General features: G+C 47.8%; 1 protein-coding gene and 1 non-coding gene across 2 annotated transcripts; both read right to left on the bottom strand.

Moving 5' to 3' along the window:
• Positions 1–318: 318 nt before the first annotated feature.
• Positions 319–27703, bottom strand: NCAPD2 (non-SMC condensin I complex subunit D2). Its single transcript, XM_045781090.2, has 33 exons — positions 27577–27703; positions 26951–27489; positions 26035–26184; positions 17366–17441; positions 17028–17086; positions 16359–16537; positions 15907–16049; positions 13889–14016; positions 13693–13816; positions 13374–13521; positions 12013–12210; positions 11557–11691; positions 11371–11458; positions 11098–11278; positions 9827–9951; positions 9219–9452; positions 8729–8903; positions 8362–8446; positions 6535–6668; positions 6038–6170; positions 5865–5949; positions 5622–5789; positions 5148–5317; positions 4251–4362; positions 4052–4175; positions 3815–3970; positions 2990–3167; positions 2807–2901; positions 2244–2324; positions 1969–2152; positions 1134–1260; positions 886–1047; positions 319–645 (listed from the first exon to the last, which is right to left on the bottom strand). The coding sequence occupies exons 3-33, from the start codon at positions 26159–26161 to the stop codon at positions 560–562; spliced, it is 4200 nt and encodes a 1399-aa protein (XP_045637046.2). The 5' UTR covers positions 26162–26184; positions 26951–27489; positions 27577–27703; the 3' UTR covers positions 319–559.
• On the bottom strand, positions 16614–16942 carry LOC123781698 (small nucleolar RNA U85). Its single transcript, XR_006776793.1, has one exon. It is a non-coding gene; the product is annotated as a small nucleolar RNA U85 (small nucleolar RNA).
• Positions 27704–27723: the final 20 nt, after the last annotated feature.

Below are 27723 nucleotides of genomic sequence, written 5' to 3'. Positions count from 1 at the left end.
CCCACCTAGGTTGTGACGACAAAAAAATCTCTAGGTGTTGCCGAATGTCCCCTGGAGGGCGAAACTGCCCCCAAGTGGAACGTGTCGATCTGGAGACTAGACCCTGCGTGCTTCGCCGCGTGGAGCAATCCTGTCACTTGTGCAGCGTGGGGAGGTCAAGAAGGGGAAGATGAGGCACTGGGGGAGCATGGAGCTTCTCAGATCTCGAGAGAGGCCCCAGGACTTTGCGGCTCCTCTTTCTGGACTGATAATCCTCTCCCTGTCTCCTGCATCTGGGCTAATGTGCAAGATGAAACAGACAAGCCTAGGAAAAATGTCTAAAAGTATATAAAAACATTTATTCACTAGGAAACGGGACTGGCAGACATCTATTCCACTGAAAGCAGCTCACTTCGGTTCAGCTGGGCTAGTTTAAGAGATACGCTTTACATTATAAAGACCATTATATGTTAAAAAGACAGGAAGACAAGCCAACAAGTATTTTACAAGAGCTACAGACTTCTCCGTCACCCCAAGAGACACCCTGCACAGCAGGGATGGGAACAGGCAAGATGACCTCTTAGGGCCTGTGCCTCCGAGGAGGTGCTCGGCGGATGGGCGTCGTCTTCTTGGGTGTCTCATCTTCTGTCATCTCTGCTGAAAGCTCTACTCAAAGGATTGGAGGGATAAGAAAAAGCTGAGTCACAGAGATGGTGAAGAGTAGATCTCGGGGAACAAGCGTGATGGCCCCAGACCCACGCAGCAGAAACAAAACCCAAACTGCGTGAGGGGAAGACACCTCGGGGGAGGGGGTGGACACAGTCTACACAGCAGGACCCCATCAGAACCGACCTCACCCCCCAAGTGACGCTCCCTGTGGGCCAAGGCCGGGACGGAGCATCGTACCTTCCTCGCTGGACTCATCACTCGAGAAGACGATTCTGGGTTTCTTTTTTGAAACTCGCTGTTGGGTGTTTGGGTGCCGAGGGGCAGTGCGGCGGGGCCTGGGAGTGACGAAGTCACCGTCTGATGAGGCTGCAGAAGCCAGATGCTGGTGCCGCTTGGAGACTAGAAAAGGCAGAGACACGAGTCCCCAAAAAAGGAACCTCTGGGAGAAGGGCCTGGTCTCTCCACCGTGGGGCTGCCTCACATACCAGTGGATGGTTTCTTGGCTGATGGGGCTCTCTGGCTGCCCCCTTGGCCAATCTCAAGATCTTCTACTGCGTCCATCCCTCTGGTGTGGCAGACCCGAAGCTTCTGTTCAAACTCATCTATTGTAACCTGGAGGGGAAGAAGAGATGAAGAGCAGGCTTGGAAACAGTTACTTCTATGATGAAAAAGAAACAAGTCCACAAAAAGACATGGTGAATACTTAAATGCAGATCCCCGAGAGCCCAAGCTGAGAGGGGTACACACTGCATGACTTCAAGCATAGGACGTTCTGGAAAAGGCAAAACTGTGGCAACAAACAAATCAGTGGTTGCCAGGGGCTGGGGGGACAGGGGTGAGTGGGGGAGCATAGAGGACTTCCTTGGCAGTGAAACCGCACCGAATGATACTAGAATGATGGACACAGGGCCTTACACACTTGTCCAAACCCACAGAAAGCACACCAAGAGTGACCCCTAAGGTAAACTATGGACTTTGGGTGATAATGATGTGTCAACATAGGTTCATCGATTGTAGCAAATGTGCCACTTTGCTGGGGGATGTTGATCGTGGGGAAGGCTGTGTGTGTGTGGGTGCAGGGGGCATAAGGAGGAATTCTGTACCTTCCACTCGATTTTGCTTTTGAACCTAAAACCGCTCTAAAAAAATAGAGTTTCTTTTTAAAAAGAGAAAAAGACATGAGCAGAAACTGGAGACAGAAAGAGCTGGTCTCAGGTGGTGCTGGTGACGTGGCTGCAGTGCAGCCCGGGGCAGGTGAGGCGGGCCGGGGCGGCACAGACGCGGGTGCGTTTGGACGGCCGGAGGGGCAGCCGGGCTCACCTTGCCCTCGGGCTTGGCCCCGCGCCGCAGCTTGCCCACTACCGACAAAAAAGCACTGAAGACGGACTCATCTGACAGTTTATCCCCGAAGCAGTCAAAGTTGTCCAGCATCTTGCGGAGGCCTCGCTCCGTGAGGGGCAGCTGTGACACACAGTAGGCCAGGTCCCGGTACTGCCGCTCAGTCCTGCGGACGGCAAGGGCCTCGTGAGGAGCCGCGGGACGGAGAGGTACAGGCCCGGCCTTCCTCGGGGCCGCCCCGGGGGACGGCAGCCTACCGGGCCGTGCGGAAGCGCTGACACAGCTTCTCCACCAGGCTCTCGGTCTGCTTGTCCTTGGTGATGTAGGACAGGAGCTGCCTGAGGAAGGGGAGATGTGCACGTGTGACCTCCAGAGGCAGCTCTGACCCGGCACTGAGACAACTCCGTCCCTCCCCGAGCACCAGCCCTCTGTCATCCTCCTGGCCGAGGGAGAGAGTCCCCTCGGCCGTGGCCCACGCCTGCCTCACTGTTCCTCCCGCCCTCTTCCTGTGCCCTCAGCAAAAGGTCCACCCCACCCCCGGAGAAAAGTTCACCGAGAACGGGAATTTATTACAGAAGCAGCTGCCGTGTAGTGAGGACGACTATGTGCCTACGACCATGTTAGAAACTTGACCGTGCGGAAGCCTTTCCAGAACTAAGGGGCCAGTATCCTAGGCCTCCTTTTCCAGAGGAGGGCCGGGCACAGAGAGGTTACTGCCGAAGGCCATATGGCTAAGCAGCAGCAGAGCTAGAATCCAAACACAGGCTCGTGAGATTCCTAAGCCTGTGCTACATGAGAGATGTGCTCCCAGGGAACCTACTTCATGATGGTGTGGAAAGGCTCTTCCTCCACCCCTCCCTCGGGGTCTGACAGGCGGCTGATGATATCTGGAAGGAGGTTATAGATTGCATTGCCCTGGCAGGGAGAGAGAGAGTCATGTTACAGAGACGGTGGGCGCCTGCTCCCTCAGCAGCGAGCTGTCAGCTGCCTGGCTGCCTCTCACCTTGTGGGAAAGCTCATTGAAGAAGTTCTTGGCCAGGGCAGCGATCTGAGGCACGGGGTCGATGAGCAGCACGGCCATCTCGCTCACCTGCCCCTTCACCTTCACCATGTCCTTTAGAATTAGGTGGGTCATCACCAGCCCCGCTGTTCTCCGCACTTGCTGAGCTGGGTCCCGGAGCCTGGGAGTGAAATCTTAAGTCACTGGGACCAATGCTGGCCCAAAAGGCCCTCAGCAGGAATCTATCACCCCTTCTTCTTCTTTTTTTAAGTAAACTCTACCCTCAATGTGGGGCTTGAACTCCTGACCCCAAGATCAAGAGTCTTATGCTCTACTGATTGAGCCAGCCAGGTGCCCCTCTAATACCCCTTCTTAATGTGACATTCTAGAAGCAGTTAGAAAACTGGGGTTGGGGAAAGAGGCCAGGCTTGTAGCCAAGGCTTTGGACGGAGGCGCCAATCCCTATGGGGCCATATTTAGCCAGGGTCTGTACGGGTCAAGTATCGAGCAGATGTTCAGGGTCATGCTAAAGACCAAACACAGTTTTAGTGATTCTCACACTGGCCAAACTGCAGCCTCCCAGAGCTGCCGAGGCCTGCTAAAGTATCATGAGGGGGGCGCCTGGGGGGCTCAGTCAGTTAAGCGTCTGCCTTCGGCTCAGGTCATGATCCTAGGGTCCTGGGATCCAGTCCCACGTGGGGCTCCCCGCTCAGCAGGGAGCCTGCTTCTCCTTTTTCTCCTCCCTCTGCCTGCCGCTCCCCTTGCTTGTTCTGTCAAATAAATAAAATCTTAAAAAAAGAAAATAAAGTGTCACGAGGGATCTCTTACCGAGCATACAGATGAGGTGTCCAGGGGTCCACCAGGTTGGGGAAGCGGATGGCCAGATCTCCAGTAGCAATCATGAGGTTAGACCGGACAATGGGGAGTGAGGACTTTTCCAGCATGGTGAACAGCAGACGAAGCTGGGAGTCACAGAAAGTGGCACTAGCGGGCCAGGAAAGGACCATGAGGGAGGCAGTCAGTCCCCATGCTCTCGGAGCAGGCGCTACCGCCCCGAGGGCCTACCTGACCATGCAGAACTTGCCCAGGGCGAGGGAAGCGGCTGCAGAGAGCTCTGGGTTGCTGTAGAGGCCAGGGTTGTTGCAGACTTTGAGCAGAAGTGGAACAAAAGCAGCCAGGACCTGTGTGCCTGTCGGAAGAGCAGCTCTCGGTTCGGGGCGGGTTATCTCCGCCGCTGGGGAGCAGGCCCCTCAGCAAGTCTTACCATCTAACAGCTCCTTCTCGCAGATGCTACGGATGAGTTCTGCCTCCGTGTCGTCAGCGGCAGCGCCCGCCAGCCCCATCTCCTCCTCCATGGTGGTCTCAGAGCTGGTGTTCTGGTGGGGAAGAAATCAGGCATCATGGCTCGTCCGGGACAGCATTTTTGACTCCAGCCTACCTTTCATTTTGCAGGAACGTATTTGGGGAAAGGCAAGCTCTGCACAACCACTCCTACAACTGTCAAATGTGTCTGTGAAGAGGGAGGACTCCTGAATTAAACAGGAGAAGAACTAGGTCTTTGTCGTTTTGTTTTCACGTTGCCAAATCTGAACTGGCACATTCAAAACTGAACAAACGGCATTTATTTTCAAGTTGCCAAAGCACATTCCTCCATCTCTGAGCCCATCCTCAGAGAGGCACATCATTTCCTGTATACAGTCAACAGACGGATCACGTGGACAATGGTTGAAGGTCACAGAGGTCACACCTTATTTCACGGCTGTGTCTTACTGGTTTGCAAGACATCACTGCCTCTAGTGGGGAACACAAAGTCCCCATCAGGTGGCAGGCCCAGAGACCAAGGCTGATGGAAAAGGGGGGGCCGGGGTGTGCTCATCCTCACAAGCAGCGCCTCTGGGGGGCAGCCTGTATTGCAGGCTGAGGTCCCTAACTCAGTGCCCTCTGTTTCCCTAAAACCTTCCTTCCTGGGTGACCGTGAATGGCTGCTCCATCTCTGTTCTCACTACCCTTTCCCAGAGTAATAACAGTGAGTGTCTTCCTCATTTTATTTAATGGTAGAAAAGCAGGGATCCCCAGGAGGAAATGTGAATGACCTGAGGTCATGAGACAAACCTGGGCAATGCGTGGGACACAAACCCAAATGCCCAGGCACTTCATTCACCTTCTCCTTTGGATCCTTCGCCTTCTGCTCCTGCTCTTCCCGAAGAACCCGGCGCCGACAGAGCTCCCCACTCACTGCCTGCTCCAAATGCACCAGCTGCTGCAGGGCCACGTCTCCGGCCAAGGACAGTAGGTTCATCAGCAGGAAAGTGGGGAGCACAGGGGTGTCCTCTGGAGGAGGGAGAGGGAAAGCAGGGAGAAAAAGACAAAATCAAGTCTCACGGGGCCCCGCACCCTGTTTTGAAGGCTCTTCCCCTAGGTCACAGGCCATACGCAAACTAGCAAAGAAGAGGTGGGGACGGGGGGATGGTGGTAGGGACCAGCGCGATCTGAGTGACAAAAGTGACAGAGTGCGGTCTGGGGAGGGGGAGGGGGAGGGGCTGCTGCAGGAAGCCGTGTTGGCGGTGGCTTCTGGCCTGATAAGGAAAGCAGCAGAATCTGGCTGCTGCCCACCGGGGACCCTCTGCCTACTCACTCGGGCCCTCCTGGGTGGCGCTCTTCTCTCCCAGCTTCGCCAGGGCCTGTTTCGCACAGCCCTGCAATATCTGGGCACAGATCACCTCGGGACCCTCTGCCAGTTGGTAAATGAGGGTCATGGCCGCCTCTTTGAATGGGATCCAGAGTGGGTCTGGGTGGACGAAGCCTGCGGAGGAGAAGGGAGAGGTTACCCCCTGCAGACAAAGGACCGACTCTGCCCAAGGCCTTGGTGATAGCTCACCTTTTGTGATCACCTCCTGCAGTCGCTCAAACAGCCTGTGTTCCTGAGGCAGCCGGAAGGGTGGTTGACGTTTGCTCAGCGAAGGCTGTCGAGAACAGCAAAGATAAAACGGGGGGATGTGTCGAGAGCGGCTAAGAGGACCCCCACTCTCCTTGGTTTGGAGACCCACATACCTTTCTCCTGTCAGAGAGGTTGGCAATGGCATGACACACCTGCTGGGCCAGCCTATAGTCCTGTGGAAACTTCTCGTCCAGCCCAATGCTCACCAGTGTGTCTAAGTTGCTTCCCACAATTTCTGGCTTTCCTCTAGGGGAAGGAAGCCACAGAGTTCAAGCTAGTCGGGAACAGCACTCTGGAGGGCATAATGCCGAGTAGGGTAGGTAACAGCACTCAGTGCGAGGCTTCGTGAGAGCCCTGGAGCACTACAGAAGAGGCTGGGACACGGCTGGCCCTCAGAATCCTTCTTGCTGCACTGCATCCATTATGTCTGCTGGGCTGGGCAGGAGGAGGGGGGAGGGGGCTGGTACTTGCACTATTTTATTTTTTATTTAGGTAGCCAACTCACGCGTACAGCTGCCGGCCCTGACTGCTGGTACCGAGGGGAAGGGAACCTTCTCAGAGCCCTCCTGGCCCCTCTTATCCCTACTGCCTGTCTGGACCCGAGCCTCACCGCGCCATCATCCCAAGAAGCATGACAGAGGAACAGCGCTCCAGAGGAGAGCAGGGGACCTTCTCAGTTGCCCGCTCCCACAGCACCTGGGTCACTGCTGGCTTCAGTTCATCCTTCTGCACAAACTCACAGAGCTGAAGAGAAAAGAGAAAGGGCTCAGGCCAGAAAATAATAATTCACCCGGTGCTTGGTGCACTTCTCTGAAGAGACCCCGAAGAACCCGAAGTGGGTAAAAGCACTACTGAGGCACGGCAAAGGAAGGAGGAGGCTGGAACTGTAGTCGGGGTTTGGGGAGGTACTTCCATCCCTGTCACTTTTCCACCCTCACGCCCTCAAAACTACCTTTACTGAGATGACATATTGAAAGTGACCTTGTTCGGTTCTTTGTGGGTCCATGGATCTGACCACATTCCAGAGAGTTCTAACAGGTCTTGTTACTGTTACAGCTCACCACGTCTAAAACGGAAGGCTTCATCCTTCCTTGCCTTCTCATTTCGCCCGGAGGACCAACACTCTTAGTCACATATGCTTAGAGCTTCACGGCCAACTCATTTTTTCCCACCGAGTCTCACCTATTCTTCCTTTAAACGTGCTCTTCGTGAGGTGCGGCTCCACGGCTCTCCCCCCACCCCGAGTCTAGTGCCTTGACGCTGCACACTCACGGCAGTCCCCTCTCCGCCAGCCTGCTCGTGTTGGACGGGTCTCCCAAACACCTACACCCTCACGCCGTGCCCAGCTCAGCCTGCACGAACAGCCCTCCTCCACCTACGGGAGGGGCTCCGGACCAGGAGCCGACCTGTGACACTGCAGGCCAGGGGCTGCCGCCGGGCTCTTCCTCCCCCCAGCAAGGCGGGAAAGGTGGCCGGCAGTCACGCTCCACCTAGTGGAGGCCGGTGGTCAGCACCCCCTCGGCCTGCGGGCCGCGCCGTCCAAATGCTACACAGCCTATCACGAAAACGCTGGCGAGCAAGGGCGAAGTCCGGCTGCTGTGGAAGGCCTTCAGGGACCTTTACAATTCAGGTCCGACGCTCCCACTTTACTAGCTTTTCCGGGTAACAATTTCCAGCCAGAATGCGATCTTCGTTCCGCAGCTTTCTGTGCTCTTTCCTGGCTTTCCATCTACGTGCTTCCCTCCTTTCTCTAATTCTCTATATTGTACTCATCGACACCCCGCTTAAGTCTAACCACCTGCCTCACACGGTTGTTTCCCGCTCGGGACTCGTCAGAGTAACACAAGTCAAGAGTATGTTTTCCAGAGCTCTTATTGCCCGAGTCTCTCCCGCGAACCAGCTGTAATGAGCCAAGCTCCTTAACCTCGCAGTGCCTCAGACTTCTCACTGCAAAATGCACATTAACAGTATCACCTCAGAGGGTCGTGTGAGGATCACACAAGTTCGCACGAGCAAACTGCTGAGAACAGCGCCTGGCATATAAGAAGTGTTATTATATTACCATCGCTGCTATAACCACTGCTTGTGCCACTTTTCTGGCACTAATTACCTATGTGCTACATCTCTCTATAAATATTTTATGTTTCGTGGCTACCCACTATACCGTTGGTTCCTTTTCAGTTGGGAACTTGAAAACAATCTTACACTTTGTGGGCCTGAGTAAATTGCTGAACACACAGAAACCACTCACTAATACGTGTTGAATGAATAAAGAAAGTAGAAGTAAGGGGGTGCCTGCCTGGCTCTGTTGGAGGAACGTTTAATACTTGATCTTGGGGTTGTGAGTTTGAGCCCCACGCTAGGTGGAGAGATTACTTAAATAAATAAGCTTAAAAAGAAAGAAAGGAAGAAAGAAAGTAGAAGTAAGGAGACTTACAATTTCCTCAAGACACTGAATGGTCCCAACTGAGGCATCCACTAGTAGCAAAGACAGATTCTGAATCAAAGCCTGGGCCTTGGCTCTGTGGGAGTAGCAGAGAGCAGAGGTCGTTAAAAACTGGTAAGTTCGAACCTGGCAAACAGGTTATTAGGGCTATCCGACCACAGCGCTGTATAACTATGTGGGATGGGCTTGACTAGAAATCCAGCCCCACCCTGAGTCCCAATGCCGACCTACAGGCCTATGGATTCAGAACTCTTCTAGAAGGATGCCCCCACCCCCTGCCATTCCTTTAGGAGAGTGCAGACATCCTATGAGAAGCTGACCTCAGAAAAGTTGGCAAAGGCAAAAGTCCCACATATACCTGGCGGAGTCCCCTTTGGGGTTCAGGTAAAGTTGGCGGTAGGCATTAAGCACAGCTTCCCGGACACCAGGCTCTTTAGACCAGATGAGAGGCAGCATGCGGCGTACCCCGAACAGGGCCTGAGGTACCCCAAATTTGAACACCGTCACAAAGAATTCAATCACCTCCTGTACCACTGAGAGGACAGACACAAATGTCACCCATGTGCTTGGCAAAAGTCCCCCAGTACTTAGAGCTAGAACCTTTCTTAGTGTAGCAACATGCAGGTGGCAGCTTTCCTCATTCTTCCCGAAAATGTCAACTCCCAGAAGGCCCTCTCGTGAAATACTCTATGTGTTAAAATGTCTATGCTCCATGGGGTTATCCACAGCCAACAGAAATAAAGAATCCCCGCCCTTCGAAGGAGCAAATAGCTGTCAATAAAATATGGACGAGACTGGTTTTTCCAACCCCAAAGACCCATTCCTTACAGAGAGGGATGCTGGCATACCTGTCGTTGTATTTTCATACATCATCTTGCTGATGATGCTAATGGCCTCTGTGATCTTCAGAGAGAAGCTATAGGCGTCCTGCAGATACTGCACCAGCATCTCCTGCTTCACCAGTTCATCGTTTCCCCTGGATTTCCCAAGCTCTGGCACGCTGCGCTTGTCTTCACAGTCCGCCTGTTCTGGGCCCATGTTCCCTGCGGGCCCCTGGGTATTCTGTGTGGAAGCAGCTGGGCCTAGGAGTTAAGAGAATTACAGGATGGTTATTGCTCGAGGGCATATGGGGCAATCCAACAGCTGTAATATCCCTGGATATTTGTTTCCACAGTGGGAAGGTATACGTTTAGAACCTACTCTAAAATACCTTGGTTCATTCTCGATAAAGATTCCTAAAGTCCTCTATGGTTTGGAAACACCCTTTCACACTGTATGACTATCAAACTTAGGCCCTTGGGCTGCTTCCATTCCAGAGCAGAGACATTGCAACTCTCCTCCAGATTCCTTCAGCACTGGGTTCTGTTAGCCAGGTCAGCGTCTGGCGTAGAGTCAATGGCCCATAAATACTAGTTGAAATGTTTTGTTTGTTAACTGAAAAAGGAAAAGGAATTACCTTTGAAGATTGTCTCCAGGAGATTCAGGAACCTGGTCTCCTCTGACTCCTCTGGGTCCTTGTGACTGAAAGGTTCGGACTCCTGGAAGTGGCCGATGGCTTCTCGAGTGAGAAGGATGGCCTGCCTGGAAGAACATCCATCTGTTACCAACTCGGGACCCACAAGAGCGTCACTGCAGCCTTCTGTCACGGAGCCTATCACACGGTTCCCTCGAGAAGCTAGACCTACTGCCCCCCAAAGAAATGGAACACTTCTCATGCCCACAAAGTTGAGAAGTATCTATTAAGGGTAGAGCTCAAAACACTTTTCCCATTTCTGAAGTGACAAGGCTTTATTACACAGTCTTCAAAAAAACTCAACTAAGACTTTTCAAATTTTAAAGGTCACAAACCTACTTACTCCAAACATATGCTTAAAAACTTTGCTAAGTCAAAGTTTGGAAAAAATAAGTGTTCAATAACTGGCTAATAACTGGTACATCCATACAATGGGATTCAGTGTAGCCATAAAAAATAATGAGGCAGCTATTTATGCGTAAATATTAAAAACACTACAATACATGGTTAGTAAAAAAAGCAAGGTGGTAGATCAGCGGGTAGAAAATTCTACCATCTGCGTAAGGAGGGGAGGAAAAGAACGTATGTTTGACTACATGTCTGTGTTATCTCTAGAAGAATGTGCAATAAACTCAGAATGTTGCTTGCCTATGGAAAGGAGCACTAAGTGGCTGGGAAACAGGTCTGGAAGGGACTTTACAATACATGTCCTTTTTGTACCTTAAAATTTTGTACCATGTGAATGTACTGTCGAATTTTTTTTAAAAGATTTTATCTTTAAGTAATCTCTATACCCAACATGGAGCTCAAACTCATGACCCTGAGATCAAGAGTCACACACTCCAACACTGAGCCACTCGAATTTTACAAACTATAAAACTAAGGCCCAAGAAGTTCAAGCAACTTCCTTGAAATTACAGAACTAGAATTACAGGCTTTCTTCTTCGAATGGAGAGCTTTTGCATATTTAATTATATATTATTTACATTTAGTTGTTTGTGAAGTTTCTTTAAACATTTCTAAAAGTAGAAAAGCATGCTTTAATCGTGGACTATGCCTTTGCCATAAATCTGGTGTTCAGGCCATTACTACAATGAAAACACCTACCATTACCTGGTGGCAGCATACCCTAAGTATAGCTCATTTTAAAGAAACATTGTTCCCCAAAAGTTAATTCTAAACATAAAAAGGTCATTAGAGAATCTTTCACGTACTTGTAACTAGCTTTGGCAAGCAACTGACGGATGCGTGTTTTCACATCTTCAGTGGTCTCTGTATTAGCAATTGCGTCGGGAATCTCATCTTCCTCCTGGGGAAGCTTTAGCAGCTGCTGCAGAGTAGACTTCAATTCCGGCAGCATGGCTTCCCACTCCTCCTCTGGGTCCAGCACTGCAGCTGAATGACAAAGTCTCACTTAGATTCTTTCCTTGGACTTTCTGACAGCATGGAGCATGTCTAGTGCGGAATCCTACGCAGGAACTACTTACAAGCAGCTGCAGCTCGTCTCTGGGCCCTCATCTCTTGTAATTTCTGGATTTCCTTCTGCAGGGGTCCAGCGAGGTCAGTGTCACTAAGCTACCAAGGTCAAATGAGTTGCAGGGTCACTAGGTCACAGAATTTGATCCCTGTTTCCATTTAATTCCTTCTCTTTTGGGTAGATCAAGCTTACTTACCTTGCAGGAAAAGGGATTATTGGCAAGAAAACTGGCCAGCAGCTGAATGGCATTTTTACATACTAGCACTGACTTGTCTGCCAGACGTCCCACTGCTAGGGCCACCACTGCTTGGAAACGTGTCAAGGGGAGAGCCTGTGTGAGGCAGGGAGAGAAGGATGAGCTCACATCCCACGTCATTTCTGCTCAAGAGGATCTTGAAGTGTGCTCCACACGAGCTACCCACTCATTCTAAAGAGAACTTTTCTACGGGATACAAAAGTTTCTCTTTGTAGTGGTTAAGATACAGTGTGGTCCTTAAATGGAGCCAGGCATTTTTGTCCTTGGTAGAGGAAGACCTTTATCACCACTAGTGACAATCTGAATCCTAGACTCTTCTGTGGGACACTAGGTTCCTTTTTTCTTCGGCCTGTACATAGAGTACTGTATGTCTTGACCATGCAGAAGGTTATTCACCTTCTGCTGGACGATTCGGGTAAAGAGCTGCAAAACACGGCTCCGCACAAAGGAGTTGACGTCATGGCCGTGGGCTTGCAAGGTGTCCAAGAACTGGTCTCTGGTGTCTCGGGCTGCTTCTTCCAGTTGATCACCATTCAGAACCTGCAGGACCATCTCTGCCATAGCTGCCAGCACAGCATTGCGCATCACGTGATTCTAAGGGAGAGAAATAGAACTGGTCTGAGGCTCTGCACTCCAAACGTGTCAAACTCTTAAGCCTGTCCAGGCACCAAGAAGTGGCAAGGCCTTAAGTTAAGGGTAAGCTTGCTTCACTATGACTTTTTCTGGTCCGCTGCTTACATATTCACCCCTGAGGTCACTGGAAGGGGCCTTGTCTGCTCAGAGGAGAATACAGGGACAAACCAAACAAGAGCCCCAAACAATTTTCCCCATAAGGTTCATCACATCTATACACCCTTGAAAAGCATTCATTTCTACCTCTCTTCGGAGGCCTCAAAGCCTTTGATCCTTAGTAATAAAACAGCCCCTTCGCCCAGCCTCCCTTCTCACATTTTATTTTATTTTTTTTATTTTGTTAAAGATTTTGTTTTTTATTTATTTGACAGAGACAGCCAGCGAGAGAGGGAACACAAGCAGGGGGAGTGGGAGAGGAAGAAGCAGGCTCCTAGCACGGGAGCCTGATGTGGGGCTCGATCCCAGAACGCTGGGATCACGCCCTGAGCCAAAGGCAGACGCTTAACGACTGTGCCACCCAGGTGCCCCGTCCATTCTCACATTTTAATGACAAAGAATGAGACTCAGGAGAAGCACAAGTCAGCCCTTGGGTAAGGGTAAGTGGACCAAGCAGGTCCACTATGGAATCTGGTGAATAGGGATTGGGGTTTTGCCAGACCAGGAGCTGGAGAACGGGGTCTTGCACAAGAAGTTAAAGTAGATTAGATGACTGAGTAGGCTGTTTTTGTCCTTGACATTCACCTAGAAGTGCCCTGCATCAGTTTGGGAGGCAGCCAGGCAGAAAGAACTGACAGGTGGCATTGCTGGAGTGCAGGTGAGCCAGGTGGTAGGATGAACAGAAGGACTCAGAATCACAGCTGAGCGGCTCTCACTAGACTGAAGGGGTGGAATTGCCGCCCCCCCCACCAGACCTGGATAAAACCAATTGATACTGAAATGGGGATTAATAAATGGCTCTTTAGTCAATGAAGACTATCTGCTTCTCAGTAGGAAGAAACTGCCACCGAGTTATGCTTAGATAACCTGACTTCATGAGAAAGCCATCTTCTTGTTATAAGAAACAGCCTTTCAGCAATGGACTTAAAATCCCCAGAAGAACCCGAGATCCCCAGGGGGCCACATACCTCTCCATCCAAATGATCCAGCAAAATGCACATGCTGGACATCAGGATGGCTGGGATGCGTTCTGCTAGTTCTGTCAGGAAGGCTGCAAAGCCCTTTGCCCCTGCAGGGTCCCGACTCAGCTCCTGGGGACACTTCTGTCCAATTTCTCTATACAGGGAAGAGAACACAGCCACAGCAAGGTAATTCAGTTCCTAGTGAGGGAAGGTAAGACTGCTATCTCGTATCTGAAGAAATCTACAGTGCACAGAGAGTGTACTTCCAATCTTTCTGTGTCTTCCCCCGAGGGAGAGGAGAATCAGAAACTTAGAGAAGAGTCACCTTACAATCTCTCCCACTATGCTCTTCATTCCATACTCAGTTGCCCACAGGCTCACAGCCGTCACCAGTACGGGGGCCAGGTGTTCAAAGTGCTGCAGCATCTGGATGATTTTCACAGTGGCACCTGTGGACATACTGAACGTGAGAAACTGTAGGCAACATGGAAAACGTGGGGCAAAGCAGAGGGCTAACCTACTGAGCATATGGTTGTAACGTGTCAAGGCGACGCCGAGCAGGCGTGTTATGGCTTCCCGGGTGGGGCGGTTCTTCTGGTGACTGATCGTGGGGTTCTCCAGGAGGCGGTAGCAGCAGCCAGTAACCAAACTGAGAAAGGAAGGGATGATGAAGTCAGCTGTGTGGATTCCATTCCATCAGGGCCCTGCTTCATTCATTCACCCTCTCCTGGCCCCAAAGTCAGGGGCTTCTATCTTTCTTCATTCTACTTTTACAAAAGGTTTTATTTATTTATTGGAGAGAGAGGGAGCGTGAGTGGAGGGAAGGGCAGAGGGGGAGGGAGAAGCAGACTCCTCACTGATCAGGGAGCCTGAAGCAGGGTCCGATCCCAGGACCCCGAGATCATGACCCCAGCTGAAGGCAGACACTTAACTGACTAAGCCACCCAGGTGTCCCTTTCTTCATTCTACTAATCACCTTCTACACCACTGACTCTAGATAGGGTCTCTGTCTCTCAAGGTTACCAGCTTTCCACCAGTTATGATGCCTACACAAAACCCAAATATATGAAAAAAGGTAGGGGAAAGTAACCAAACACTTCTCATGGTTAATTCGGTCCTCATCTGGATCAACCTTTTAGCTGCACTGGATGCAGGTGATCACGCCTTTCTCCTAGAAACACACTTCATCTGGCCAGATGCCAGACTCCCGTCCTGAGGTACAATAAGGATTTTTGCTCTCCTCGAGCTGCGCTTACTGATTTAGTAATCTCATTCAGTCTTGGGGCCATAAATACCATTTATATAAGTACACTGTATTCCCAAATGGGCACCCTAGCTCAGCCCCCTCCCCTGTGCTCCAGATTTGTATATGCGACATCAGAGGCAGACAACATTGCTCGGATGTCTGATAAGCACCTCAAACTTTGTATCCAAAGCAGAACTTCTAATTGTCCCCCTCAAAACACGCCCCACAGCCTTGCCCATATTTCAATTACTGGCAACTCCGTTCTTCCGAAAGCTCAGGCGCAAACCTGGGGTGAGTCATCCTTGACTGCACTCTCCTTTAAACCTCACACACATCTGTCAGCTTGTCCTGTAAGCTCCACCTTCGGGAAACAGGTATAGAATCCATGCGCTTCCCCCATCTCCACTGCCATTCTTGGGTCTAAACTCCCACCATCTCTTGCCCAAGTCACTGCACCAGCCCCCTAACTGGTCTCCCGCTTTCTTCATTTCCCTTCCTAGTAATGTAACAGTAACCAGAGCATGATGATTCTGTTAAAGCCCAGGTCAGACCACCTCACCGCCCTGCTCAGAATCCTCGAGCGGCCCCACGTCACGCTAAGAAAATGTCAAAGTCACCACGATGGCCAAGGAGCTGCACCATTGGCTCCATACCGCCTCTGGGACTTCATAGTCTGTCCCTCTCACCTGCCCCGCTGCCCTGTCTCTGGCCTCGCTGCCATCGCCTGTATATGCCAGATACACGCCCTCCTTGGGGTCTTTGTACCCGCTGTCCGTTCCTTGCCCTGGTTATTCCTCCGGATCCTCTCATGGCTCACATGGCCTCCTCTGGGTCTTTGCTCCAAGGTCACCACCTCCGAGAGGTCTTGCTAGAACAGCTGATTTAAGATCACAACGGTCTTCTATCAAACTCCCCATCCCCGCTTCTCTTGTTCTCCAAGGTAATAAACTATAAAATACACCATATATTTTACTTATTTTAAAAATCATCTTCTGCTCTATAATACAAACACTAAGAGGGCAGAAACTTTTGTTTCCAGTGCCTGTCATAATACCAGCCATGGACTCAGAAGACGCTCAGTAAATACTATGTCAAGAATGAATAAATGGGCATGAAAGATGAGAAATTCACGGCAGTATCTAACACTGTTATCTACTTCTAACAACTCTCGGTGTTGTGGCTATACTTCGTGTCCTATAGAAGTGAGGCACAGAACGAAGCATTCAGAAAGAAGGCATATCTAGCAGCAGAGTCCTTGCTCCTCACAGCTCAGGAGCCATCTTAATCACCCACCTGACAAATTCCTCTTCAATTACTGAGTGGTTCCACAGGTGACGAATGTCCAACTGGAGCAGCTGTGTTAGAAGCTGAAGAATTGGCTGCCTCTCCTCTTCCCAGTCAAAGCCATGGGCTGTCTTGGCCCGGGCTTTCTTCCCCTAAAAAAAGGATCATATGCACATTTAGGGAAAAATAAGAAAACACAGCGGGTCAAGATCTGCGAGTCTGAGTGCCCAAACTACCCAATATTGAGATAAGGTAGAAACTAACACAGAAGACATGAACAAATTCCAAAATATAGAAGAGCTTCTCGTCAGGGAAGGCTACGCTGTGATACTTGGGACTACTTCCTCACAAAACCTAAATAAGGACAGAAAGGACTCTCAGAACTGTTGGAGTCCCTTCTTTCCCATCCATTCCCCTACTCTGCAGGGCCCATATTAAGTGAACCAGAAACTCCAAATTACCTTCCCAACGTCCAGGTCCATGAGGCTTGTCTGGCTGCTCATGGTCTCAAAGGATTCCAAGAGGCGTATCAGAGCATAGCAGTTCATTTTGAGAGCATTTAGGTGCGCGCTTCTATCTGACACACTCAAAGCTGCATCATCCAGGATAGCGGGGAGTTCCTGGGAATGACGGGACACCACTGCGAGGGCAAGAATCTGGAGTCGGCTTCGTTCACTTTCCTCATACACCCCAACTTCAAAACACCCAGCAACTGCAGCCATCAGATTACCAAAGATCTGTGTTTCATCTCTCAGTGGTCACAACACAAGCCAAGTCCTTTGGGAGCCCTGACCTTGATACCCTGAACATGCCCTGTCCCCACTCTCTCACTCCAGCTACCCCAGTTTCTCTCTGGCAACTGGAGGAACCACCTCTTTTAAAGAGAGGTAGTTCAAAAGTAGGAAATATTTCTTGTTGGTCTGCCCTTACAGCGAACACACACAACTCTGTATTGCCCACCAAGATTACAGACCTTAATAGGCCAAAGGTCCCCGGGCTTAGCCAAACCAACTGAATCACCACAGCCTTGATATCATCACATGGCTAATAAAATGTAAGAAACAGTAAACAAACAAACAAACAAACACTGACAAACACCTTCCATCCCCTACCCCCTGACCCATAAACACCTTTTATCAGGAATTCCAGAGTATCTTCCTTGAGGCCAGGATCTATACTCCGAAAGTGACTATGAGGGAAAGAAAGTGTGGGGGGTGAGACAGGAAACTACAGAACCCATTCTAGATCAGATCAAACCTGAAGAATCTAATACTTAAAAATATCTGTGAAATTGCTCAACTGAATAAACGTGGTGTTAAGTTGGAGTCAACGCTCATTAGAAGGGATATCAGCACCCAGAGCCTTTATCAGTGAACCTATAATTTGGAATTTTAGGACTAACATGCAAAGTTAGGGTCAACAGCCAACAGTTGCTAAAGTACCAGCCAGCGAGGTGCTTTATACTTACTGTAGAATGCTGTAGACAGTATCAAAATGTTCCAGCATAGCCAGGGGCCCCTGAGCTCGGAAGGCAGCCTGAAATGCTATAAAGATGAAAGAAACTAATTAATATAGAGGGGAGAGGCCTTTTTGGTAAATTCTAGTCATGGCAGAAAATCTTAAAAGTTAATTACTTTTATTGGTTGAATCACAAAAAGAGACGGTTCGTTTCCATGTAACCTATTATATTAATATCTTACTCTTGTCCTATTTTATAATGAAAGCCTTGAGTTTCACCACATCTCTGAGTTCGATAAAACAGATGGTATTATGCCCATTTTACAGAAAAGCGATTAAGTCTCAGAGTAGTTATGTGACTCGTTCAGTGTAGTTAGGAGTGAACACGAACTCAGGACCTTTTTTTTTTTTTTTTAATTTTGAAGTTAAAAAGTGGCAAAAAAACGTAAAGTTCTTATACTTTTCACTCTAATAATGTTAACATCTTATATAACCATAGCACAAGAATCTATTCTAAACTAAGAAATTAATATTAAGTCAGTTAGTTGTTCTATTTATGTCCTTTTCCTGGTCCAGGATCCCATTCAGGATCCCACAGTGCATTTAGTTGTCATGTCTCCTTCCATCTTTGTCTTTCACAGTCTTGACACTTTCAAAGTGTGCTAGTCAGTTATTCTGTAGAATGTGCCTCGGTCTGGGTTTGTTTGCTATTTTCTCATGATTATACTGAGGTTATGCATTTTTGGCAAGGTGAACGCAGAAGGGAGGTTGGGTCCTTTCAATGCATCATACCAAGAAGTACATGATATCAACACCTTATTACTATGTTAACTTTGACCACTTGGTAGTGTTTGCCAGGTGTCTCTTCTGTAAAGTTACTATTTTCCCCTTTGCAGTAATTAAGTGTCTTGTGGGGAGATACTTTGAAACTGTGCAAATATCCTGTCTCTCATCACATTTTGCCCACTATTTTATGCATCTGTCCATGATTCTTGCCTGCCACAATTATTACTGAGGTGTTTATTATATGGTGATTTCTCTTTTCTTTCTTTTCTTTTCTTTCTCTCTCTCTCTTTCCCTCCTCCCTCCCTTCCTTTCTTTTTTTTAAGATTTTATTTTTAGGGGTGCCTGGGTGGCTCAGTCCTTAAGCATCTGCCTTTGGCTCAGGTCATGATCCCAGGGTCCTGGGATCGAGCCCCACATCAAGCCCCGCATTGGGCTCCCTGCTCAGCGGGAAGCCTGCTTGTCCCTCTCCCACTCCCCCCACTTGTGTTCCCTCTCTCTGTCAAATAAATAAATAAAATCTTTAAAAAAAAAAAGATTTTATTTTTAAGTAATCTCTACACCCAACATGAGGCTTCAACTCACAACCCCAAGATTAAGAGCTGTACGCTCTTCTAATTGAGCCAGCTGGGTGCCCCTATATGGTGATTTTTCTATCTCCACCATTCCTTCTACACTTACTAATGGGAATGCCACTTGAAGGATGAGCTGTCCCTTTCCCCTCAGTTATTTATTCAAATCGGAGTAGACTCATGGATATTTCTTTAATTCTGTTTTTTTTTTTTTTAAAGATTTTATTTATTTATGTGACAGAGAGACAGCCAGCGAGAGAGGGAACACAGCAAGGGAGTGAGAGAGGAAGAAGCAGGCTCCCAGCGGAGAAGCCCGATGTGGGACTCGATCCCAGAACGCCGGGATCACGCCCTGAGCCGAAGGCAGACGCCTAACTACTGCGCTACCCAGGCGCCCCTCATTAATTCTGTTTTAATCCATTCCTCCTACTATCTATTTCGTTGCTCAGATTATCCCATACTTGACCACCGGGAGCTCCTTCAGTTGGCCTGTGTCCTTTCAACATGCTCCCTTAACTTTCGCTGTCTTAGTTTCTTGTACCGTAAGATGTTCCAGGCTCATCTGGTACTTTCCTGGCCCAGTACTGGAATCAATCATTCTCAACAGAGTCCTGGTTTCTTTTATGGAACTATGGCATCTAGAAACCAAGTTCAAGGCACTAGTTAGGCTTACTGCTACTGGAGTAGCATAGTTTTTAGGCCCTTTCAGTAGAGAATAGCAGGCATGTATGTGTATATACACACATATCCCCCATACCTATTTTTATCTGTGTATACAGTAAAAACATGAGTTCATTTACACGTTTACTTAATCCTAGTATAAACACAAAACAGTTTCAGAACTGCTAACCTGCACTCCTGTAAAAAAATAATTACTAACTTAACTTACAATAATTGTGTAAAATTCTTTTTTCCAGAGTATACAGTCAAAATACTACTGCTTTTCCGGGGTGCCTGGGTGGCACAGCGGTTAAGCGTCTGCCTTCACGCTCAGGGTGTGGTCCCGGCGTTATGGGATCGAGCCCCGCGTCAGGCTCCTCTGCTGTGAGCCTGCTTTTTCCTCTACCGCTCCCCCTGCTTGTGTTCCCTCTCTCGCTGGCTGTCTCTGTCAAATAAATAAATAAAATCTTTAAAAAAAAAAAATACTACTGCTTTTCCAAGTTACGTAGGTTAGTTCTTTTCTTCCCTACTCCGTAATGTGATTATGTCAAACACTTGTCACGTACTTGTTGCCACTTTATATTACATTCTGAAAATCCAGTGTCTTTTGATTCTCAAGCACGGTGCTCTTTTCATCCTGATTGTACTGCTTCTAGAGAGACACTTCAGTGTCAACGGCAGTAGAGTCGGATTACGTCTTACAACATGTAGGAGTGGCAAGGCAGTATGGGAGTTAGATTTTGAACCAAGTTGTACACCAAGCTCTTTCTGAGGAAGGGGAAGGAAATAATTCCACTGAATTCTTCTTTTCTGCAATACCAAGCTGGTTTGGCTTGAAAGTAAAGCCAGAATCTTGTACTCCAAGTATCACTGCTGGCATTGACCCGATTCATTATAGTGTTAGGATGTCCAACTACGTACAAATCCTCTGTGATTTTTTTTTAAAGATTTTATTTATTTATTTGACAGAGAGAGCGAGCGCATGCACAGCACGCAGAACAGCAGGCAGCGGGAGAGGGAGAAGCAGGCTTCCTGCTGAGCATGGAGCCCAACATGGGACTGGATCCCAGGACCCTGGGATCATGACCCGAGCCAAAGGCAGAAGCTTAACCATCTGAGCCACCCAGGCGCCCCTCCTCTGTGATTTTTAACAAGCTGTCTTATTCCTCCAGTTCTTACAGCCTCCCTAGCACTATAATAACACATTCTCCTCTTTCTTTATACTTCTTACCCTATGCCTCTCTGACTAGTAGATGATTGTTTTCCACTTCACCAAAAAGAACGAGACCCAAAGAAAGCATAGGTTCTCTCGTAATCCTGCTTCCCTAGCAGCAAACCTCTCTGCCAACATCTTCCCATTCTTTGCCTGAGTCTCAAGCAAAACGTTTCTCTCTTCTAAAGCTAACCTGTCCCGCTGCTCCAAAGATTTATTGCCTCTTTTTCGCCTTTGCTTTTATCCTGTTGAGGACCTGCTCTTATCCTGCCAACATGCTCAGGCCTCCCTTTAAAACAAACAAAACAAAAATGCTCAATGCCTTTCATTTGACCTTGCTATCATGTCCCTTTTAAATTGTGTCTCCTCTTTCAATTTCCTGAAATCTGTTTCTGAGATTTACCAATTTAACAACTATTCTCTCAAAGATTACCAACTACCCATTTTTCATTACAACCAGTGATTTTCTTGGTCCATATATCTCTTTAATTCTTTGAAGCATTACCTACTGATCTAGTCTAGAGTCAGACTGCTTTAGGTTTACATTTGGCTTGAACATTTACCAGGCCAACCTACTTAGCTTACTAAGTCTGTTTCCTCTTCTCTAAATTAGGTGTAATAAAGGATCACACCTAGAGGGCTTTTCAGAATTTTTTGGTAAAGGTTAAGTAGAGATAATCCCTATGAAGCAGTCAGAACAATACTGAGCATACACTGTACCTCCGTATATGTAAGCTATTAACCACTCTTACAAACCTCCTTCTGTGATCTGGAAAATATAAAAAATGGAAAAGAGAAAGACACAAGCACTGTTACCATCTGGCTAAATTTTGTCTGTCTATTTTGTATGCCCAGTATTTCTGCTGTTGAGGCCATATCACATATTCACATCTCTGTTCTGCATTTCAAAATTTAATATTACAATAAGTCTATTATAACGCCTTAGTAAATAATTTTTAATGGTCACATAATATTCCACTGAATGTACATATCTTAATTAACTTACTATTATTCTATCCTAGACATTATGGTATTTCTTCTTCTTCTTCTTCTTCTTTTAAAAGTAGGTTTCATGCCCAACATGGGGCTTGAACTCATGACCCTGAGATCAAGAGTCGCATGCTCTACTGACTGAGTCAGCCAGGTGCCCCTACTGCTAGACATTACGGTATTTCTAATTTTTTCCACTAACATTCACAATACAGAGCATCTGGGTGGCTCAGTCAGTTAAGCGCCTGCCTTTGGCTAGTTTACGATCCCAGTGTCCTGGGATCCAGTCCCTGCGGGGAGTCTGCTTCTCCTTCTGCCCCTTCCCCCTGCTCATGCTCCCCACCTGCCCCCCCACCGAAAAAGTCACAACACATTTACTCCCCTGGCAAACTTGGATTAAATCCAACTGTTTGCTTACTCCATTCATGTAATTACACAAATAAAAATGGCTTGACAAAAATACACAATCATGCTGACTAGTCTCCTTTTAAACTTATGACCATTAATCTCAAATGGGCCCTTAGTATTTCTCACTAAGCCTACTGCAAATTCCCAGGCATACTCACTTTCTTCTAGGCAATTACTTCATACTTTTCCTCTGCACAGAAGATCAAGACCTTCTTCCCCAGCTCCTTCTCAGTTAAAGGGTTCATTTCCTATCTCACGGAGAAAAGAATCACACAGAAGAGAACTTCCAGCTGCCCCAAGATCTGTATCTCCCTGCACTGTCTGCATCGGTGCCCATGTACTCCACCTTCTCTTTTCCTGTTGTGGATAAACTGCTGCCTTCTAATAAAACCATCTCCTCTCCCTGCGTACCGGATCACACACTCTCTCACCTACTGAAGACACTGCACCAACACTCGGCCCCTCTCCCTCCTGCATCATCAACCTTTCCTTCTCTGATCGTTTCCATTCAGCACATACACATGCAAGGCTGCCCATCTCACAAAAAATCCTCCCTCAACTCTACCTCCTCCTCTACTATCAGCCCATGTCTCTGTTTCTCATTAAAGCAAAACAACCACAAAGAGTTATCTAAACTGTCCTCTCATTTTCTCATCAACCTCTTCCAGTTAGGCTTTTGCCCCCACCACTCCTCTGAAACCACTTTCCCCAAGGTTGCAATTGCCACGCTGCGAAGTCTAGTCATTAATTTGCAGTTCAGCTCTCCCTTTCTTTTTGAAATGTTCTCATAATTTCGCCTCCAGTTAGCGCCTCTGTTCACTTTCTGCCTCAATGACTTGCACTCAGTTTCTCCTACTGGTTCTTTCTCACTTTCCCAGCTACATACTTCCCATATTGTACTGTCTCAGATCTTTGTTTTTTTTTTTTAAGATTTTATTTATTTATTTGACAGAGAGAGAGAGAGCCAGCCAGTGAGAGAGGGAACACAAGCAGGGGGAGTGGGAGAGGAAGAAGCAAGATCCCAGCAGAGCAGGGAGCCTGATGCGGGGCTCAATCCCAGGACCCTGGGATCATGACGTGAGCCAAAGGCAGAGGTTTAACAACTGAGCCGCCCAGGTGCCCCATGGACTGTCTCAGATCTTAAGTCTTTAAATTGCTTTTCTTCTCCATCTACATTCAAATTTCAAGGTTTTTTTTTTTTTTTTTAAAGATTTTATTTATTTATTTGATAGAGAGAGAGAGAGAGAGACAGCCAGAGAGAGAGGGAACACAAGCAGGGGGAGTGGGAGAGGAAGAAGCAGTCTCCCAGCGGAGGAGCCTGATGTGGGGCTCGATCCCAGAACACTGGAATCAGGCCCTGAGCTGAAGGCAGACGCTTGACTGAGCCACCCAGGTGCCCCCAAATTTCATAGCTTTAAATACCTTCTACATGCTGAATTTTAAACCCCAAATGTATAGCTGTAGCGAGCACTTCTCCCCTGAACTCCACAACTCTACAACTAAGACTAACTCTGTTCCTCTCATATTCTGCTCCATCTCAGTAAATGTCAGCCCCATTCTTTCAAAAGCCTTGTCATCATGCTAGATTCTTCTTTCTCAAACCCTATAAATTCAAGCAAACCCATCAACAATCCTGTTTGCTCAACTTTCAACATCTGTTTAGTACCTAACTTTTTATGATTACCTCCACTGTTATCACCCCAGGCAAGCTACCTGGTACTGGCGTATAGCCTCTCAATTGGTCTCCCCGCTTCTTCACTTGCCCCTCACACTCTCTATTCCACACAACAATGACACTTTAAAAACGTCAGACTGTGTCAGTCCTGTACTTGAAACCCAATGGCTTTCAAACCCACTCACACTGAAGCTAAACCTTTACCATGACCCACAAGACTCTAGATTAGTGCTTCTCCAACTTAAATGTGCATGTGAATTACCTAGGGATCTTCTTAAAGATGGATTTTCTGATTCAGTAGTTCCTTGTTGGATCTTGGATTTCTGGTAAGTTCCTAAATCATGATTCTAACGTTGCTCGTTTGAAGACCACACTTTGAGGAGCATGACTGTAGAAGAATCTGTATCACCTCTCACCTGACCTCTTTTTCCCTAGCTCACTTCACTCCAACCATATTGGCATTTTCCCACCTCAGAGCCATGGTACTGGCTTTTCTCTCCGCTTAGAATGCCTACGAGAATTGGCATAGTTCACTTCCTCACTTTTAAGGCCTCTGCTCGAATGTCACCTATCAGCAAGCCGTCTCTGATCATCCAACATAAAATGCAGTTCCTACCCCGCCACACCATATCTTGTTTATCTTGCTTATTTTTCTCCCTGGCACTTGTAACCATCTAATATATCCCATATTTATTTATTCCTTGTTGAGAACCTTGAGAGAAAGAACGCTGTCAACTTGTCTGTTTTGTTCACTGTTGTATATCCAGTACCCAGAATACTGCCTGGCACACAGTGTGACGTCAGTAAATACTGGTTCAACAAATTCAATGATCTGACCTTATAGAACTTATAGTTAGGGCTCTAAACACCAAAAGCAATGCAATTGTTATAAAAAGAACTCTTAGAGTGATTATCTATTTAACAAATGATGCATTATAATAACTGAAGAACAAACGATTACAGTGTAGCCTGTGCAACTGGTGATGCGTATATCAACACGGGAAGGAGAGAACGTTCTTTTTTTTTTTTTTTTAAAAGAGTTTATTTATTTATTTGACAGAGATAGAGATAGCCAGCGAGAGAGGGAACACAAGCAGGGGGAGTGGGAGAGGAAGAAGCAGGCTCCCAGCGGAGGAGCCTGATGTGGGGCTCGATCCCATAACACCGGGATCACGCCCTGAGCTGAAGGCAGATGCTCAACGACTGCGCCACTCAGGCGCCCCAAGGAGAGAACATTCTATCTCTCCCCTACAGTGGATACTGTTGGCTAGCCACCTACCCGTTGACCTCCACACTCTGCCTTCTTTGCTTACCAAATGGTGATATGTCTAGGTTTGGGGAGGCTCCTAGATAATAATCTTGATCAATTTAGACAATCTGGGTGATTCTATTTCCCTCACCAGTAATTAGTTAGGGAAATAGGCAAAGTCCAATTCTGGCTAAATCTGTTGGGAGGCTTCTGGTAAAGTTTTAAAAAAAGAAGAAGAAAAGAAAAAGCATATGATAAAAAAAAAATCATCTTTTCTACCTCTGTACATCAGAGCAAGGAGCTGCCATCTAACAACCATGACGGGAAGGCCAAGAGGAGACAAGCTGGAGTTAAATTATCAAGCCGCTGTGTTAACCAACCCTTCTTATTGTAAGAGATAACAAATGAAGTAGGTTATTATTCCTATCTTTACGGATGAGGAAACTGAGGCAGAGAGAATAAGTAACTTGTCCAACGTCAAAGTGGTAGAGCCAGGATTCAGATAGCTTGGCTCCAGAGTCTTAATTTCTACTCTATGTACCTCTCCAAAGCAACTTAATTGATATAAGACCACTTCCAATAAGCATAGTGACATTATGGTGTCTCACTGATAATGTATAAATTGTCTTGTTCATCTGTAGGTTTCAATAGATAACTGCATTGTCCATACACTGTTCAGTGTTGCAGCTGCTGTATATACGTGTGTGTCTCTCCCCCGCCGTGACTGCACTCTCTTGGAAACAAGAGATCTAGATTTTAAAGAAGTATTACCTGAAACGGGTCAGGTCAAGTCCCACACGTTCTGAGAAAGCTACCTTCTCCTATAACCTTTAAATCCACCAGAATTTAATTTTGGCATACGATAAGAGGTAAAGATCAAAAATAAGTTTTTGTCCAAAGAGTAGCACGTACACCCAGGCTGTTTATTGAATATTTGAGGAAAGGAGGTCAGTGTGTATCCTCTCCACGTAATATATCCCAAGCAATGCTAAGAAAAAGCAGTGACTAGGAAAGACAGGTTCTTTGCCCTCATGGAGCTTAGTGGTGTAGTGGAACAGACAGACAATATAATTACATGTGGGATGGTTGTTTTGAAGTGCTAGGCACAGTAGCAGCTATGGAGTCTTACCTCTAAGCTGTGATGGAAGATTTCTGATGGACAATATCTCTTGCACAACATATTGATTCACCCCTCCACTTTTCAACAACTCCTCTGGGGATAAAGGCAGATGGAACTCATACAGCTGGGGAGACATCTTTCCCCCACTGGCTCACAGGGCTGGAAACCAAACAGCAAATAGGTAAGGGTCTATATCCAAGGTCTGTCTTTTTATCTGGTTCTATTATTCCTCCCCCCTCCAATATATGATGTTTATATTAAACTTATATCAAAATGGTGCCATTATCTTAGAGGATGTGAGATCAACCCTGGACTAGAATCTAATTCTAGTAGTAACTCTGCCATTTGGTCATGTCCCGTGAACCTCATCTGCAAAACGGAGTTACTAATCTTTGATTACTTTACAAAATTGCTCTGAGGATCAAATGAGTCAAGGGCTATGAAAATGTTTAAAGAGCTGTAAAGTGATCAATGCATCAAGTTAGCATTATTATTTCCGTTTTTATGGACAAAGCTTAAGCACTGAAAGAATGTCTCACCCGAGGCCAGGACAATGGGCCAGCATGGGCTAGTGGGTGTCTTGGTCCCAGAATGGGACCATTTAATATTTAACATTTGTTTACTATGTGTCACGTACTCGTGGGGCTATTCGAATACATCATATCTGATCTAGTTCTCCCAATGCCAAACTCAAGGAATGCATAATAATATAGCCCAATTTACAGATGAGGAAATTGAAGCTAAGAAAGGTTAAGCGATCTGCCCATATTCCGCTGCGGATCTGTAAAACTTACTGTTTCTACTACATCTTACCCCAAGGACGCACGGAACCTCCCCCCCTCTCCCAGGCGGCCTAATACCGCGTCATATTGCCCGGTACCCAACATTCCCAGTCTTTCACTCCCGCTGCCCATTAACACCACACCTCAGAAGAGTTCTCCCGCCGCTCCTCGGACTCAGGTTGTGAGGCCGAAATGAAGGAAAAAACACGGGGTGCACAATACGCACCAATCAGCACGGCAGCACACGAGCTGGCAGAGAAACCGGCCAATCCCAAGCAGGCGGAGGCAAAATCCCGCCTCACAGCCAGGCGCCGCGCGGGCAAAGCCACAAACGTGGAGTTCAAATCTCAACGGCCGTTAGGAGGCCAATCGCGACACTCACTGCGGAGACCAGCCAATCACATAGCAGGAGCCGGGAAGCCGGGCCCTGCCGCTGAGAGAGGGGCGGGGCCTAGATCCAGTACCCGCCCCCTTCGCCTTGCGGCCGCTTGGTTATGCTGCGCTTCTAGCCGGGAAGTGGTAGTGCCCCTGGACTAGGGATCCACTGAGTCACGCCCCAGGACAGGAGGCAAGTCCCAGCCGGGAGTTTAGAAGGCTTAGGCTCTAATCCACGTTCCGCCATCTCCTCTGCTGTGTGACGTCCAGCAGGTCACTTCACTGTCTGAGCCTTAGATTTCCTCCCCTGTAGGAAAGGGGTAATAAAAACAGCTACAGCGCAAAACTGTTGAGAGGCACAGAAAAAGAAAGCTCGGGGTTCCAGGGTCTGCACCTTCATTTCCCTCACAGTTGAGGGACTCCCCCCAGGAAAGGGCGAATTTTCTTGAAATTCAGTATGGGGGCGTCCGAAGCAAAGGCGAGACGAGGCGCTCAGCTCTTCCGGTGCTGCAAGACTTCTGCAGGCGAACCGGAAGCGCCA

The sequence above is a fragment of the Ursus americanus genome, chromosome 25, assembly GCF_024610735.1.
Source record: "Ursus americanus isolate L20-20 chromosome 25, mUrsAme1.1.p, whole genome shotgun sequence".
Taxonomy (NCBI): domain Eukaryota; kingdom Metazoa; phylum Chordata; class Mammalia; order Carnivora; family Ursidae; genus Ursus; species Ursus americanus.
Note: the sequence above shows the minus strand (reverse complement) of the source record. Positions and strands in the feature narration are given on the sequence as shown.